At 43.9% G+C, this 14196-nt stretch overlaps 2 protein-coding genes across 3 annotated transcripts in view; both read left to right on the top strand.

Moving 5' to 3' along the window:
• Positions 1-5205: 5205 nt before the first annotated feature.
• On the top strand, positions 5206-7049 carry LOC126997205 (uncharacterized). 2 transcript variants are annotated; one of them, XM_050858230.1, is made up of 2 exons: positions 5206-6347; positions 6440-7049. In XM_050858230.1, the coding sequence occupies exons 1-2, from the start codon at positions 5547-5549 to the stop codon at positions 6890-6892; spliced, it is 1254 nt and encodes a 417-aa protein (XP_050714187.1). In that variant the 5' UTR covers positions 5206-5546; the 3' UTR covers positions 6893-7049. The 2 variants fall into 2 exon arrangements, with proteins under 2 accessions (XP_050714187.1, XP_050714188.1); XM_050858231.1 differs by having other exon boundaries at positions 5207-6347; positions 6548-7049.
• Positions 7050-9600: 2551 nt separating this feature from the next.
• Positions 9601-14196, top strand: part of LOC126997063 (chaoptin-like) — a 59638-nt gene continuing 55042 nt past the window's right edge. Inside the window, exon 1 of the mRNA XM_050858104.1 lies at positions 9601-9660. The gene's annotated coding sequence lies outside the window, so the exon portion shown is untranslated. The remainder of the gene's footprint in view (positions 9661-14196) is intronic.

Below are 14196 nucleotides of genomic sequence, written 5' to 3'. Positions count from 1 at the left end.
CCGAAAGTTAGGGTATACAACTCTCTCTCTCTCTCTCTCTCTCTCTCCTTGTATGTGTGTACGTGAGTTTGTTTGTTGGTGGTTATTTTTTTATTTAGTTTACCATTTAAATGTAATGAAATTAAATAAAACGGAGATATTTTTTTTTCTCTAGTCACTGCTGTTAAATCATCTAGGACAACCGCTGTGTGTGTGTGTGTGTGTGTGTGTGTGTGTGACAGAATTCTTCAGCCATCCCATAAAATGCAATCAGCGGACCGTTTTCTTTTGGGCAAACTCCGCGGACACAGTAACCAAGAAATCGAATCCCCGTTTTCTATCTGCGGCGTTTAACGAATTGCCGGAAAAGTGAGAGGAACCAATGAATAAAATAAAAAAGGAAAGGTAAGTCAATGAATAAGTCGAGTTTTGTTTTAAGTGTAAAGTAAATTAATAAATCAGAAATGAGGAGAGGACGGCCAATGAATCACCATTCTTTCACATTTTTTCCCTTTTTATTAATTTCAAAACCACTCCACAATGTATAATGAAGAACGCGAACTTTATAGGTGGATAACAAATTACTGAGGCAAAAATGAGGAAAGAACGGCTAACTACCACTTGACATTCACAATTTTTCTCTTTCAATGATTTTAAAACAACTTTACGATGGACAATTTATGAATAACACGAATTATTTAAGTGGAAAGGATATATTACAACAGAAACTAGGAAAGAACGGCTAATTAATCACTTGGTAATCACAAATTTTCTCTCAACGATTTTAAAACAACTTTACGACGGATAATTTATGAATAACTCGAATTCTGTAAGTGGAAAGGATATATTGAAATTGAAACGAATAAAGAACGGGTAACTAATCACTTGGTATTCACAAATTTTCTCTCTTTCAACGATTTTGAAACAACTTTACGACGGATAATTTATGAACAACACGAATTCTGTAAGTGGAAAGGATATCTTAAAACAGAAACTAGGAAAGAACGGCTAATTAATCACTTGGTAAACACAAATTTTCTCTCTTTCAATAATTTTAAAACAACTTCGCGACGGATAATTTATGAACAACACGAATTATTTAAGTGGAAAGGATATATTAAAACAGAAACTAGGAAAGAACGGCTAATTAATCACTTGGTATTCACAATTTTTCTCTCTTTCAATAATTTTAAAACAACTTCGCGACGGATAATATATGAATAACACCAATATGAATGACGAGAGAATATAATAAAACAGACACGCGGAAAGAACGGCTAATTAATCACTTGGTAATCACAATTTTTCACTTTTCAATAATTTTTCTTTTTCCAGCAATTTCAAAACCACCCCATGATGTAGAAAGGATAAATAACACGAATTTAATAAGTGGAAAATAAATTACTAAAACAAGAACGAAAGGGCGGCTGATTAATCACTTGACTTGCTGTTTTTTTTTCTCTCTCTTTTCAGTAATTTCAAAACCTGTCCGCAACTAATTTGGAACCAGTCACATGTGTTTTCTGTTCGGTCCAATCAGTGTGACTTTATTTCTTGTCTTATATAACTCCCAACCGTCCATTTTCGTCCCTCTGTCCATCCGTCCTCCTTCGTTAATTCTTTTGTCACATTTTTTTCCCTCTCTCTGCGTCCTCTTCACCGACCATTAACTCACTTCATCATTTCTTTGCCTTCTCTTCCTCGCACTCTCCCTCCCACCCACCCGCTTCTCCTTTCCTCCCTCCCTCTCACCGCCTTTCACCTTCTCCCTTTCTCGCTAACTCTTTTCACCTCTCCCTCTGCTTCTTCCTCCATCCTGTCTCTCATCTCCCACCTTTACCTTCCTTCCTTTTCCCCTCCCTCTCCCTCCATCATGCCTCCTCTTTTCTCCTACTTTTGCTTTCCCTTCCTTCCCTATTCCCTCCCCTTCCCTTCCCTTCCTTCTCCCTTACTCTTCCTTCCTCCTTTCCCTTCTTCACCAGCTCCCCTCAACTTCCTTCCTCTCACCTTCCTTTTTGTCACTCACCATTTCTCATTCTTTCACACCCTTCACCAACCTTCCTCACCTTTCCCTCCCTCTCTCTCTCTCTCCTTCCTCTCCCTTGCCATCCCTCATACTCTCCCCTCCCTTCACCAGATCTCCGCACCCTCCCTCCCTCTTTCACCAACCCTCTCCCTGGCTCCCGCTCCCTCGCTCCCTCCCTCAAGGCCTGCATCCCTTTAGGTCCGTGTAAAGCTGTGGTTGTATTCCCTATGAGGCTCACTTGTTTTGTCTGTGCTGGCCGGCGCGGAACTAACAGGACTTTATTGCCACCTGGGACTGAGTTAGGACGCAAGCTTGTGGTCTTAATGACAGCACGTACATCAGTAAGAGTAGTAATAGTGGTAGAAATAGTAATAGTAGTAATAGTAGTAGTAGTTTAGCATCATACTCGTACATCATAGTTACCTCCCGCGAAAGGTAGATGGAAAATGGTAAGAAAAAATGTGCTTCTAATATTCACGTGGCCAAAGAATGCATGATTTTGAGACTAAGAATTCCGATCACTCTTGTAGCTCTCGTCCGTGTGTGTGTGTGTGTGTGTGTGTGTGTGTGTGTGTGTGTATGTGTGTGTGTGTGTGTGTGTGTGTGTGTGTGTGTGTGTTCCGGCCAGACACTGTAAAACTAGATGGGCGAGCCTGGCAGTGGTATGAGGCCCGGAATAGCGTGTGTGAATGGAAGACTCGGGCCCATTCTGCTACGTGATCTGTTTTGCCTCCGTAAGCCGAGTGGAGTCTGGGAACCCTGCCTATACCCTGCCACTCCTGCCTCCCTCACCTCCATCTTCCATAAACCTCCTCTCTCCTACCTCCACCACTACCTCTGCTACCTCCACCTCCATCTCTGACTCCTCCCCTTACCTCCACCATCCTATCAGTCTCCTCCCCTTCCTCCACCACTGTCTTTTTTCACCTCCACTACCTCCTCTTTCTTCTCTCTTCTCACCTTCCTCCACCAGTCTCTCTAACCTCACCCTCAGCCTCTTCTCCTGCCTCCCTTACCTCCACCTTCCATAAACCTCCTCTCTCCTGCCTCCACCACTACCTCTGTTACCTCCACCTCCATCTCTGCCTCCTCCTCTTACCTCCACCTCGCCCTCAGTCTCCTTCCCTACCTCTTCCACTGTCTTTTTCACCTCCTCCTTTTTCTCTCTTCTCCTACCTCCCTTACCTCCACAACCCCCTCCTCCCCTGCCTCCACTTCTCTCTCTCTTACCTCCTACCCCTACCCTCCCTCCTCTCCCGCCTCCACTTCCGCCAATACGCTGATTAGTACGTACAATGAGCGTGTTCGTTGTGTTGGAATGACGTTGTGTGTTGATGGCGGTTGTGTTTCTGCTGGAATGGGTGGCGTGAGGGTGAGGCTTGTGTTCTTCGTAATTGTAAGTTGTTATTGTTGTTGTTGTTGTCGTTGATCTTGTTGTTAAGTTAATCTCACTATCTTCGAAATTACAACGCTTATGAGGGAGAATGGAAGCAGGACACCGCATCACCATTACCACCATCACCACCATCACCACCACCCACACACCACTAAAACAAATTCGCAGCCATGTGTGTGTGTGTGTGTGTGCGTGTGTCATTCATTCCCTTCATACAACTGTTTTTCATCAATTGTATCCCGGTTTTGTTTTGGTGGACTTTGTTTGTTTGTTTGTTTATTTGTTTTTGCGCCAATCGGATGTGTTTGCATCGGTACAGTGAGTAAATAAACACATAAATCTGTCTACCTGTGCACTTATAGGGGAGGGAGAGGAGGAGAGGAGGAGAGGGAGAGGAGGAGAGGAACAGGGAGAGGGAGAGAGGGAACAGGGGAGAGGAGAGAGAGAGAGAGGGAGGAGAAGGGAGAGAGGAGGAAAGGGAGAGAGAGAGGAGAGAGAAAGAGAGGGAGAGAGATGGAGAGAGAGAAAAGGAGAGGGAGAGAAGGTGAGAGGGAGAGAGAGAGAGAGAGAGAGAGAGAGAGAGAGAGAGAGAGAGAGAGAGGGAGGGAACAGGGGAGAGGGAGAGAGAGAGGGAGGGAACAGGGGAGAGGGAGAGAGAGAGGGAGGGAACAGGGGAGAGGGAGAGAGAGAGGAAGGGAACAGGGGAGAGGGAGAGAGAGAGGTAGTGCAAAGGGGATAGGGAGAGAGAGAGAGGAAAGGGGAAAGGTAGAGAGGGAGGGAACAGGGAAGAGGGAGAGAGAGAGGAAGGGAACAGGGGAGAGGGAGAGAGGGAGGGAACAGAGCAAGAGGTAGAAGAAAGGGAAAGGGGAAGAGAGGAAGGGAACAGGGGATGGGAGAGAGAGAGAGGGAGGGAACAGGGGAGAGGGAGAGAGAGATGAAGGGAACAGGGGAGAGGGAGAAAGAGAGAGAGAGGGAGGAAAAAGGGGAAAGGTAGAGAGAGAGAGGGAGGGAACAGGGGAGAGGGAGAGAGAGAGAGGAAGGGAACAGGGAAGAGGGAGAGAGAGGGGGAGGGAACAGAGCAAGAGGTAGAAGAAAGGGAAAGGGGAAGAGAGGAAGGGAACAGGGGATGGGAGAGAAGAGGAAAGTCGAATATTCAGATGTAATATATAAAGATAAAATTGTTAAGGTGCGATATAGCTGCGCGTGGCCTCAGTGCTCATCTCCGTTTCAGTAGCAATAGTAATAGGAGGAGGAGGAGGAGGAGGAAGAGGAAGAGGAGGAGCAATACCACCTCCACTACCTGTAAATTCACGCTTTAAATAAAAATACCATCAACACACGAGAGCAAGTTCCAGATATTGTACTTTCCACCATCACCACCACCACCATCACCACTGTCACCACCACCACCGTCACCACCATCACCACCACCAGTCCATCAAAGGCCGCCCGGACATCAGTATTGTTCCATTTAGAAGCCACGTTTTCCCGAGACAAGTTTTTTGGGCTGGTGGGAAAAGTCGAAACTAATAGAAAAATATCCCTTTGTCAGCCGTCGAATAAAGGAAACTGAGACTTGTATTGTTTAGAGAAGAGGAGGAGGAGGAGGAGGAGGGGAGTAGGAGGAGGAGGAGGGGAGGAGAAGGAGGAATACGTAAAAAAAAATATAGACGTAAAAGACTAAAATAGAAACAATAGAACAAAACAATATACGAAGAGAGAGAGAGAGAGAGAGAGAGAGAGAGAGAGAGAGAGAGAGAGAGAGAGAGAGAGAGAGAGAGAAAATAGTATGGCCTTCGTGATCTTTCAGCTTCTATGGTGCTTATCGGCTTTGGTGGTGGTGGTGGTGATGGAGGTGGTAGTGGTGGTGGTGGTGGTGATGATGATGATGATAGTAATACACTGATACATTGATCTCTCAACTCGCGAAGTTTATCCGGCGTAATTATTAATAAAAGCGAGTTGCTTCAGCCCTGTCACCCGCCATCCGATTCGTGAACTGTGCTCCTTAGCCGACCAAGCAAGATAAAACCAGAAAAGTGTCTGCAAGAGGCCAGCCAGTCTTCCTACACATACCAGCTCCTTTTAACCTAACGCCGCTTTCCTCACTATTCGGATTTTTTTTTTATATACATCGAAACAACGATGGGACACTCTGCATCTCGGCAAAAAATCAACGTGTGGGTTACCCTGGAGCGAGGCTCCTCCCTGGTGGACTCCATCAAGCTCTCGTGCAGGGAGTCCACCTGCTGCGTGAAGAGGAGGCGGACGATCGCCTCAGTCAAGCTCCCTGTGGACGGCTGGTCTTGCGTCGCGGGGATTCAAGGCTGCCACGCCGAGGGTCAGCTGCGTGTGCCATTGGCGAAGCTGTGCAGGAAAGACGGCAACGCGTCCGTCAGGGTGCAATGCACCTCTCTCCAGAAGCCAGTCCTCACCTCCTCCATGCCGCTGGCCTGGCTGCTGGACAACGTAAGCGGCCTCCACTTCTCACTGTTTTGCGACGACGGGCCCGTCTTCACCAGCCTCAGGTGCAATGGAAGGCGGTGTGGCGAACCTGTCCGGGCGGTGAGCCCTGCACCGCGTGCAGCCACAGATGGGGTGGCCAGGACCGACGAGGCTGATGCCTGGGCAGCCTTTGAAGTGACGACCCATGATGACTGGTTCGTGGAGGCCGATCATTCATGGGCAGCCCCAGACTTGGTGACCTCCGCTGCTAGGGCTGAGGCTGACGATTCATGGGCAGCCTTTGACATGGCGACCCGTGATGACTGGTCCACGGAGGCTGATGATCCATGTGCATCCGCCGCACTGGTGGCCGCCATCACCGATGAGGCTGATGATGCATGGGCAGCCTTCGAAGTGATGACCAGTGATGACTGGTCTGATCAGGCTGACGATTCATGGGCAGCCTTTGACATGGCGACCCGTGATGACTGGTCCGTGGAGGCTGATGATCCGTGGGCATCCGCCGAATTGGTGGCCGCCATCACCGATGAGGCTGATGATGCATGGCGACCCGTGATGACTGGTCCGTGGAGACTGATGATCCATGGGCATCCGCCGAATTGGTGGCCGCCATCACCGATGAGGCTGATGATGCATGGGCAGCCTTCGACATGGCGACCCGTGATGACTGGTCCGTGGAGACTGATGATCCATGGGCATCCGCCGAATTGGTGGCCGCCATCACCGATGAGGCTGATGATTCATGGAAAGTCCTCGAAATGAAAACCAGTGATGACTGGTCTGATGAGGCTGATGATTCATGGGCAGCCTTTGACATGGCGACCCGTGATGACTGGTCCGTGGAGGCCGATGATCCATGGGCATCCGCCGAATTGGTGGCCGCCATCACCGATGAGGCTGATAACGCATGGGCAGCCTTCGAAGTCATGACCAGTGATGACTGGACCGTAGAGGCCTTCCTGGACTTCACAGCCATCTGTGCTATCGTCGTGTCCACTGTCCTGCTCTTCTATGCAGCCTGGTAAAACACTCACCAGTGACCCCCGGCGCAGGCCGCGAGCCACGCCGTGAGCCACACTCCCGGGGAGCGAGAAACATCCTTTGGTGACCGTCGCTCTAATTACACCTTCACGGGAGGAGCTCGAGCCATTTTTCTTATCTTATCAATGAAGTATTTACAAGAAATTACTTCCCTATTAATTCTTGTTGTTTTGGGAGTTAATTTTCTCTGTTTTCTGTCACTCTCTCTACGTCTGCTTGTGTCTGTCTGTCTGTTCGTATGTATGTATCTCTCTCTCTCTCTCTCTCTCTCTCTCTGTCACACACACACACACACACACACACACACACCATTAATAGCAGACAACCATTAGTAGGTATGACAAAGGGTCTTCAGAGTTGTCAGCTGCGGGTAATGGCTGGTTATAAACGAGTGTCTGGGTTGAGCTATGAGAGGAGGAGGAGGAGGAGGAGGAAGAGGAAGAGGTGTTGATGGTAAGGTGTCATACTGTAAGATTTCTCAAGATACATATTCATCCTTCTCTATCTCCTCCTCCTCCTCCTCCTCCTCCTCTTTATCATCATCATCATCTTACTCTTCCTATATGTTTCAACTTCTCCAGTGTCTTTTTTCGCTTCTTCTTCCTCCTCTTCCTTCTCATCTTTCTCCTTTGTCTTCTTCTCTTCCTCCTCCACATCATATATATTCCTTCTCTTCCTTTTTCTTCTCCTCCTTCTCCTCCTCCTCTTCCAGTATCCATATTTCCATAATCATCCCTCTTCCCTACGTCTCTTTTTCCCTCCTCCTCCTCTCTTCTTCCATTCTACTTTTACCTCTCATCGCTCACCCTCTCCCTCCTCCTCTCCCTCCCTCTCTCCCTCCTCCTCCTCCTCCTCCACCCTCTCATCTCCTCTCCACCCCTCCACTTGAGCTCATAATGATGGAAAATGAAGAGGTAGGAGAGTAAACAGGAGGAGGCAATATATATAAGATGGGGTCGTAAGGGGAAGAGAGGAGGAGGAGGAGGAGGAGGTGGTGATGGTTGTGGTTTTCGCGGTAAAGGTGATAATCGTAGAGGAAGAGGAGGAGGAGGAGGAGGAGGAGGAGCAGCTGTAACAGGAAGAGGAGGAGAAGGAAGAGTAGCAGTAGGTTGCTATAGTGTTGGTAATCATCGTAGAGGAGGAGGAGGAGGAGGAGGAGAAGAAGTAGTAGCCGTAGGTGGTTATGGTGTTGGTGCTAATCGCTGAAGAGGAGGAGGATTAGAAGGAGGAGGAGGAATTGAGGTGATTAGCAAGACAAAAAAAAATCTTGTCAGGAAAGAGTAAAAAAGCGAAGAAAAATGAGAGGGCGCGAAGAATCAGAAAAGGAAGATTGATGTGAACGCGAGTAGATGGGCGTGAAGAAGACATAAAAAAAAAAAGGAAACTACATCACTTAAAATCGAAACAGTGGAAGAAGAGAAAAGAAAGGAGGAAGTAAATGGAAAAAGGAACACAATACGAGGAAATGGTAAAGTTAGAAAAATGAGTTATACAAAAAACAGGAAACTACACCACTTAAAATCGAAACAGTTGAAGAAGAGAAAGACAAAGGAGGAAGTAAACGGAGAAAGGAACACGATACGAGGAAATGTTAAAGTTAGAAAAATGAGTTATACAAAAAACAGGAAACTACACCACTTAAAATCGAAACAGTGGAAGAAGAGAAAGAGAAAGGAAGTAAATGGAAAAAGGAACACGATACGAGGAAATGTTAAAGTTAGAAAAATGAGTTATACAAAAAACAGAAAACTACACCACTTAAAATCGAAACAGTGGAAGAAGAGAAAACGAAAGGAGGTAAATGAAAAAAAGAACACAAAAACGAGGAAATGGTAAAGTTAGAAAAAGTAGTTATACAAAAAACAGGAAACTACACCACTTAAAATCGAAACAGTGGAGGAAGAAAAAACGAAAGGAGGTAAATGAAAAAAGGAACACAAAAACGAGGAAATGGTAAAGTTAGAAAAATGAATTATACATCAGTTAAGATATAAAAGTGTGGAAAGGGAAGGTAAAGAATGTGAGAAGTAATAGAAAAGCAGAACAGGAAAGGGAACAGTGTGATAATATGTATAAAAAACTGTTTCCCTATTCCCTTTTCGTTTTATTATGTGTCTCTCCCTTTCTAGTTCCCTTCCTTTTCTCCTTTCCCTCCTCTTCCTTGTTTCCTTAACTCTTTCCTCTCTCTTCTCTTTCTTCTTCACTTTCTTCTGGTCTTTCTCTTCTCTTCATTGTTCCTTTCCCTCTCTCCTCTCTCTCCTCTTTCTTATCCTCTCCTCTCCTTTTCTAGCTGTCATTTACCTTATTGCGTGTATGATTCCATAACACACACACACACACACACACACACACACACACACACACACACACACACACACACACACCGTCCCTTGCCCCTCCCAAACTAGACGTAACGAAGTCAGTGTTTGCTCACCTGACGCCGTTCTCTCTTCTCTTCCTTATCCTCTCCTCTCCTTTTCTAGCTGTCATTTACCTTATTGTGTGTATGATTCCATAACACACACACACACACACACACACACACACACACACACACACACACACACACACCGTCCCTTGCCCCTCCCAAACTAGACGTAACGAAGTCAGTGTTTGCTCACCTGACGCCGTTCCGTTGCAGTTAATTAACACGTGCTACCTTTATCTTCCCGGCAGGTGAGAGATTTGGCAAGGACGCGCCGTAAGTCAACTTGGCAACGCTGACTGGAGGAAGGGAGGAAGGAGGGAGAAGGTAGAGTTGGCACCACTGATGAATTATTGCACCGTCCCACTCACTCTCACACACACACACACACACGCACACACACACGCACACACACACACATTGTTACATTGCACCTTCAGCCGTTTCAAGTCGTGCTTCAAAGGCCTGTTGCTAAGGCTTTAAAAGACATATGGTTTACTTGTCTTAGTATAGATAATTGACTATGTAGAATGTAGATAGCTGAATAGATAGATAGATAGATAGATAGATAGATAGATAGATAGATTAAAGGAAGAAAGTAAGGCCGGGTGGTTGGGATGAAGAGTGGAAATTAGAAAGAGAGAAAAGAAGGAAGGGTGAAATGCGAATATCAGGAAGAAAAAATGATGAATGAAGAAAAAGAGGAAGGCAGGCTGGACGAAAAGTAAGACAGGACGATATGAATAAAGAATGAAAATGTAAAGGAAATGAAGAGAGGAAGAAAGATTAAGACAAGAATGGAAAAACAGAAAAGCAGAGAAGGAAGGAAAACTAGGAAGGATAAAAAAGAGTAAGTCAAGATGATCGCGATAAAAATTAAAGAAGTGAAAGGTAGAAAGAAAGAAAGAAAGAAAGATTGGGAAATGAAAAAAAAGTGGAGAAAAGGAGGAGAATAGAAAGGACGAAGAAAATTAAAACTGGTCGGTAACGTTAAACAATGAAGAAAAAAATATTGAGATGAAAGTTTAAAGAAGAATAAAAAAAAACGAAAGGGTAAAGGAAAAGAAGAGAGTAGGAGACGAAAAAATGTAAGCCAGAACGGTAGGAATAAAGAATGAAAAGATAAAAGGAATAAAGAAAGAATATAAAGAAGAAAAGCAAAGAGGAATGGAGGAAGAGTAGGAAGGATAAAAAGAATAAGATAAAACAACAGAAATAAAGACTGATAAAATGGTAGGAATGAGGAAGGTAAGAAAGGAACAGGAGGGAGGGACGGAGAGAGAGAGAGAGAGAGAGAGAGAGAGAGAGAGAGAGAGAGAGAGAGAGAGAGAGAGAGAGGATGAGCGAAAGTGAGAGTGCGTGAGAGTGAGAGTGAGTGAGTGAGAGCCTGCGGGAGGCCCTCAAGAGTACAGGTAGGCCACAATACCTGTCTTTCCCGCCCTTCCCTTCCGTCATTACCTGCCGCCGCGTCTGCTTACTGAAGGGGCTTTTACCGAGATGAGAGAACACCTGGAGGAGGAGGAGGAGGAGGAGGAGGAGGAGAAGGAAGAAGAAGAAGAAGAGGGAGGAGGAGGAGGAGGAGGAAGAGGAAGCCTTTGCCATCTTGATCAAAAATTGTCAGCCATCTAAGAAAGGTTTTGTTCTCGCATTTTAGGTCTCTCTCTCTCTCTCTCTCTCTCTCTCTCTCTCTCTGCAATATAACGTAATCGGATCTACATAATTAATAATAATGAGTTTGTTTATATATTCATCGCCGTTATTTGTATTCCGGTCCGACCTAACCGAATTAACCGGAATGGGACTTACTTTCTCGTTTAACCGGATCCGAACTTCAGTATCGTTTAACCGGAATGGGAATGGGAGTGTCGATCATTTCTCATTTATCCGGAATCGAGTCGTGGTAGTCTTTCGCTTAATCGGACACTTCAATTTCATCTCTCGCCTAATTGATGTGAAAATAACCCTCATTGATATATCCACTTTTTTTCCCTGTTTCCTATTTTTCTTTACTTTTTTTCCTCTTTTTCCTCTTTCTCTTGTGCTCTGTGCTTCCTATTTTCTTATCTTCATTATCTCTGAATCATCTTTCATCTCATCGTTTCTTTTCTTTTCCCCATTTTCCTGTCTTTTTCTCTTGTATTTTCCTGTTTTCTCCTCTTTCCTCTTGCTCTTATGTTCTGTGTTTTCTTGTTATCATCTTTATCATCTTTTTATTTTCCTTCACTTTTTTTTCTTATCATTTGCTTCATTTTTTTCATTTTTCTTGTCTTTTTCTATTTTCCTTGTTTTCCTCTTCTTTTCCTTCCCTCTCTTCCTCTTTCCTCTTGCTCTCATGTTCTGTGCTTTCTATTTTTCGTCTGTCACCTTTTTTTTATTTTCCTTCACTTCTTTTTCTCTTATCCTTTGCTTCATTTTTCCTTCTTTGTTCTGTCTTTCTCTCCTATTTTCCTTGTTTTCTCCTCTTGCCCTTCCCTGTCGTCCTCTTTTCTCTTGCTTTTCTGCTCTGTGTTCTCTATTTTTCGTATCTTTATCATCATTATTTTCCTTATTTCCTCTTTTCTTATTGTGTCCTGTTTGTTTCCGTTAGCACCTTTTCCTTGTCTCCTAGCTACTGTTTTTTCCTTGTTTTTTTCTCCTCTTTTCCTTCCCTTTCCTCCTCTTTCCTCTTGCTGTTGTGTTCCGTGTTTTCCATTTTATTATTTTTTTTTCCTTAAGTCTTTTTTCCCTAGTATTTCCTCCATTTTTCCCTCTTTTTCCTTCTGTCCCTTATTTTATTCTTTTATCTTGTATTTTTCTTGTTTTTTCCTCTTCTTTTCCTTCCCCTGTGTCCTTTCTTCTTATCATTGTCATTATCTACACTTATATTAAATAGTTCGTGTGTAATTATTTTTTTTCTTTTTGTCTTCTTTTCATTTCTATATTTATGTGATTATCAATATTATTTTTCTATTATTTGGTTCCTAGTGAAAAGAGATACATTAAGAAGATTATATTTAGTCTTTGAAATTGAGGAAAAGTAAGTGTTTTATGTGTGTTTGTGTGTGTGTGTGTGTGTGTGTGTGTGTGTGTGTGTGTGTGTTTATACATGGATTGTTTAACGCAATGCCAATCCCTCTTTCTCTATTTCCTCCTCCTCCTCCTCCTCCTCCTCCTCCTCCTCCTCCTCCTCCTCCTCTACCTTTCTGTGAACTTTAACACTGAACACTCGAACAGCCGGTTAAAGTAGCGTTGCAGGCGTGGAGAGAGAGAGAGAGAGAGAGAGAGAGAGAGAGAGAGAGAGAGAGAGAGAGAGAGAGAACTGGATGGGGGCTCAGGGAAGAAATTGTGAAAAGAAGTAAAATGCGTATTGAAAAATGTTTAAGAAAAAGAAGAAAAAAAAGTCAGTCGTATTATTATTATTATTATTATTATTATTATTATTATTATTATTATTATTATTATTATTATTATTATTATTATTATTATTATTATTATTGTCATGTTCCCTCACTCAAAAACCTATTAAACTAAGTAAGAAAAGAATGAGCAAGGGTCAGGATATGAGAGAGAGAGAGAGAGAGAGAGAGAGAGAGAGAGAGAGAGAGAGAGAGAGAGAGAGAGAGAGAGAGAGAGAGAGAGAGAGAGAAAAGAAATACCTGTGAAAACGTCTCGTGTCAACCTGTACCTGAACTGAAAGAGAAATCTCACAAAAAATGTAAAGGAAAGAGCAAAAAAGAAAGAAAAAAGAAGAAAAAAAGCTACAACAGAAGAAACTGAAAGAAAAATGCAGGACTTAAGAATTCACCTGTTCCCTCCCTCCTCCTCCTCCTCCTCCTCCTCCTTCTCTGCCTCCTCCTCCTCTGCCTCCTCCTCCTCTGCCTCCTCTTCCCAGTAAGGCCGGATGATGAAGGAAGGATCTTGTAGAGAAAGTTAAGAGAGAGAGAGAGAGAGAGAGAGAGAGAGAGAGAGAGAGAGAGAGAGAGGCAGACAGACAGACAGACAGACAGACGGAGAAACAGACAGACAGACACACACACACACAGAGAGAGAGAGAGAGAGAGAGAGAGAGAGAGAGAGGCAGGCAGGCCCAGGTGTTCCTAACCCCCTAGTAATTAGAGTCGTTAACGCGGCCTTAACTTAAAAGAGTCACCCGCCAGACCCACGAGACTCGCTGCCCGTTTTCTTTCTCTTCCTCTCCTCTCTCTCCTCCTCTCTTGTCCTTTCCTCTCTTTGATTCCTCCTTTATTCCCTCTTTCTCTGTTTATATCCTTTTGTTCTTTCTACTATTATTGCTTTATCTATTATTTATTCCGTCACTGTTTTTTTTTTTCCTTTTGTTTAATCGTTTTGTGGCCTTTTTCTCTTGTTTATTTGTTTGTTTTTTTCTTTGTTTATTTCCTTCTTTTCTCTTGCTCATTCTTTTTCTTATTTCCTGTTTTCTTTTCCTGAATTATTCCGCCTCTGTTTATTTCTTTTTTATTTATTTTCTTGATTCCTTTCCTCTTTTTTCCTCTCCTCCTTTCGTTTTCTTTTATTCCCTCTTCATTTGCTCTTTCTTTTTTGTCTCTTTTTTTTCATTTTGTTTCCTTGTCTTTTGCGATTGAGGTTTCCGTTTTTTGTTTCTTTCTTCATTCTCTCTGTTCACTTCCTTGTGTGTTTTGTTCTTTCTCCTTTTTTTCGTTTTCTCTTTTTGCGTTCTCCTTTATTCCAACTATTTCTTTCCATTTGTTCTTTCTCCTTTTGTCCTTTGCTCTTCCTTTTCTCTTTTCCTTTCCTCTTATCTTTTCCTCTTGTCCTTCCCCTCGTGTCGTGTCATTTCCTCTTGTTTCCTAAAATTTCCTCTGGTTATTTCTTATTTTCCTTTGTTCTTTCCTTTTTTCCTCT

The sequence above is a fragment of the Eriocheir sinensis genome, chromosome 11 (assembly GCF_024679095.1).
Source record: "Eriocheir sinensis breed Jianghai 21 chromosome 11, ASM2467909v1, whole genome shotgun sequence".
Lineage (NCBI taxonomy): Eukaryota > Metazoa > Arthropoda > Malacostraca > Decapoda > Varunidae > Eriocheir > Eriocheir sinensis.
The sequence above is the reverse complement of the archived record's forward strand: the minus strand, read 5'-3'. Positions and strand labels throughout refer to the sequence as shown.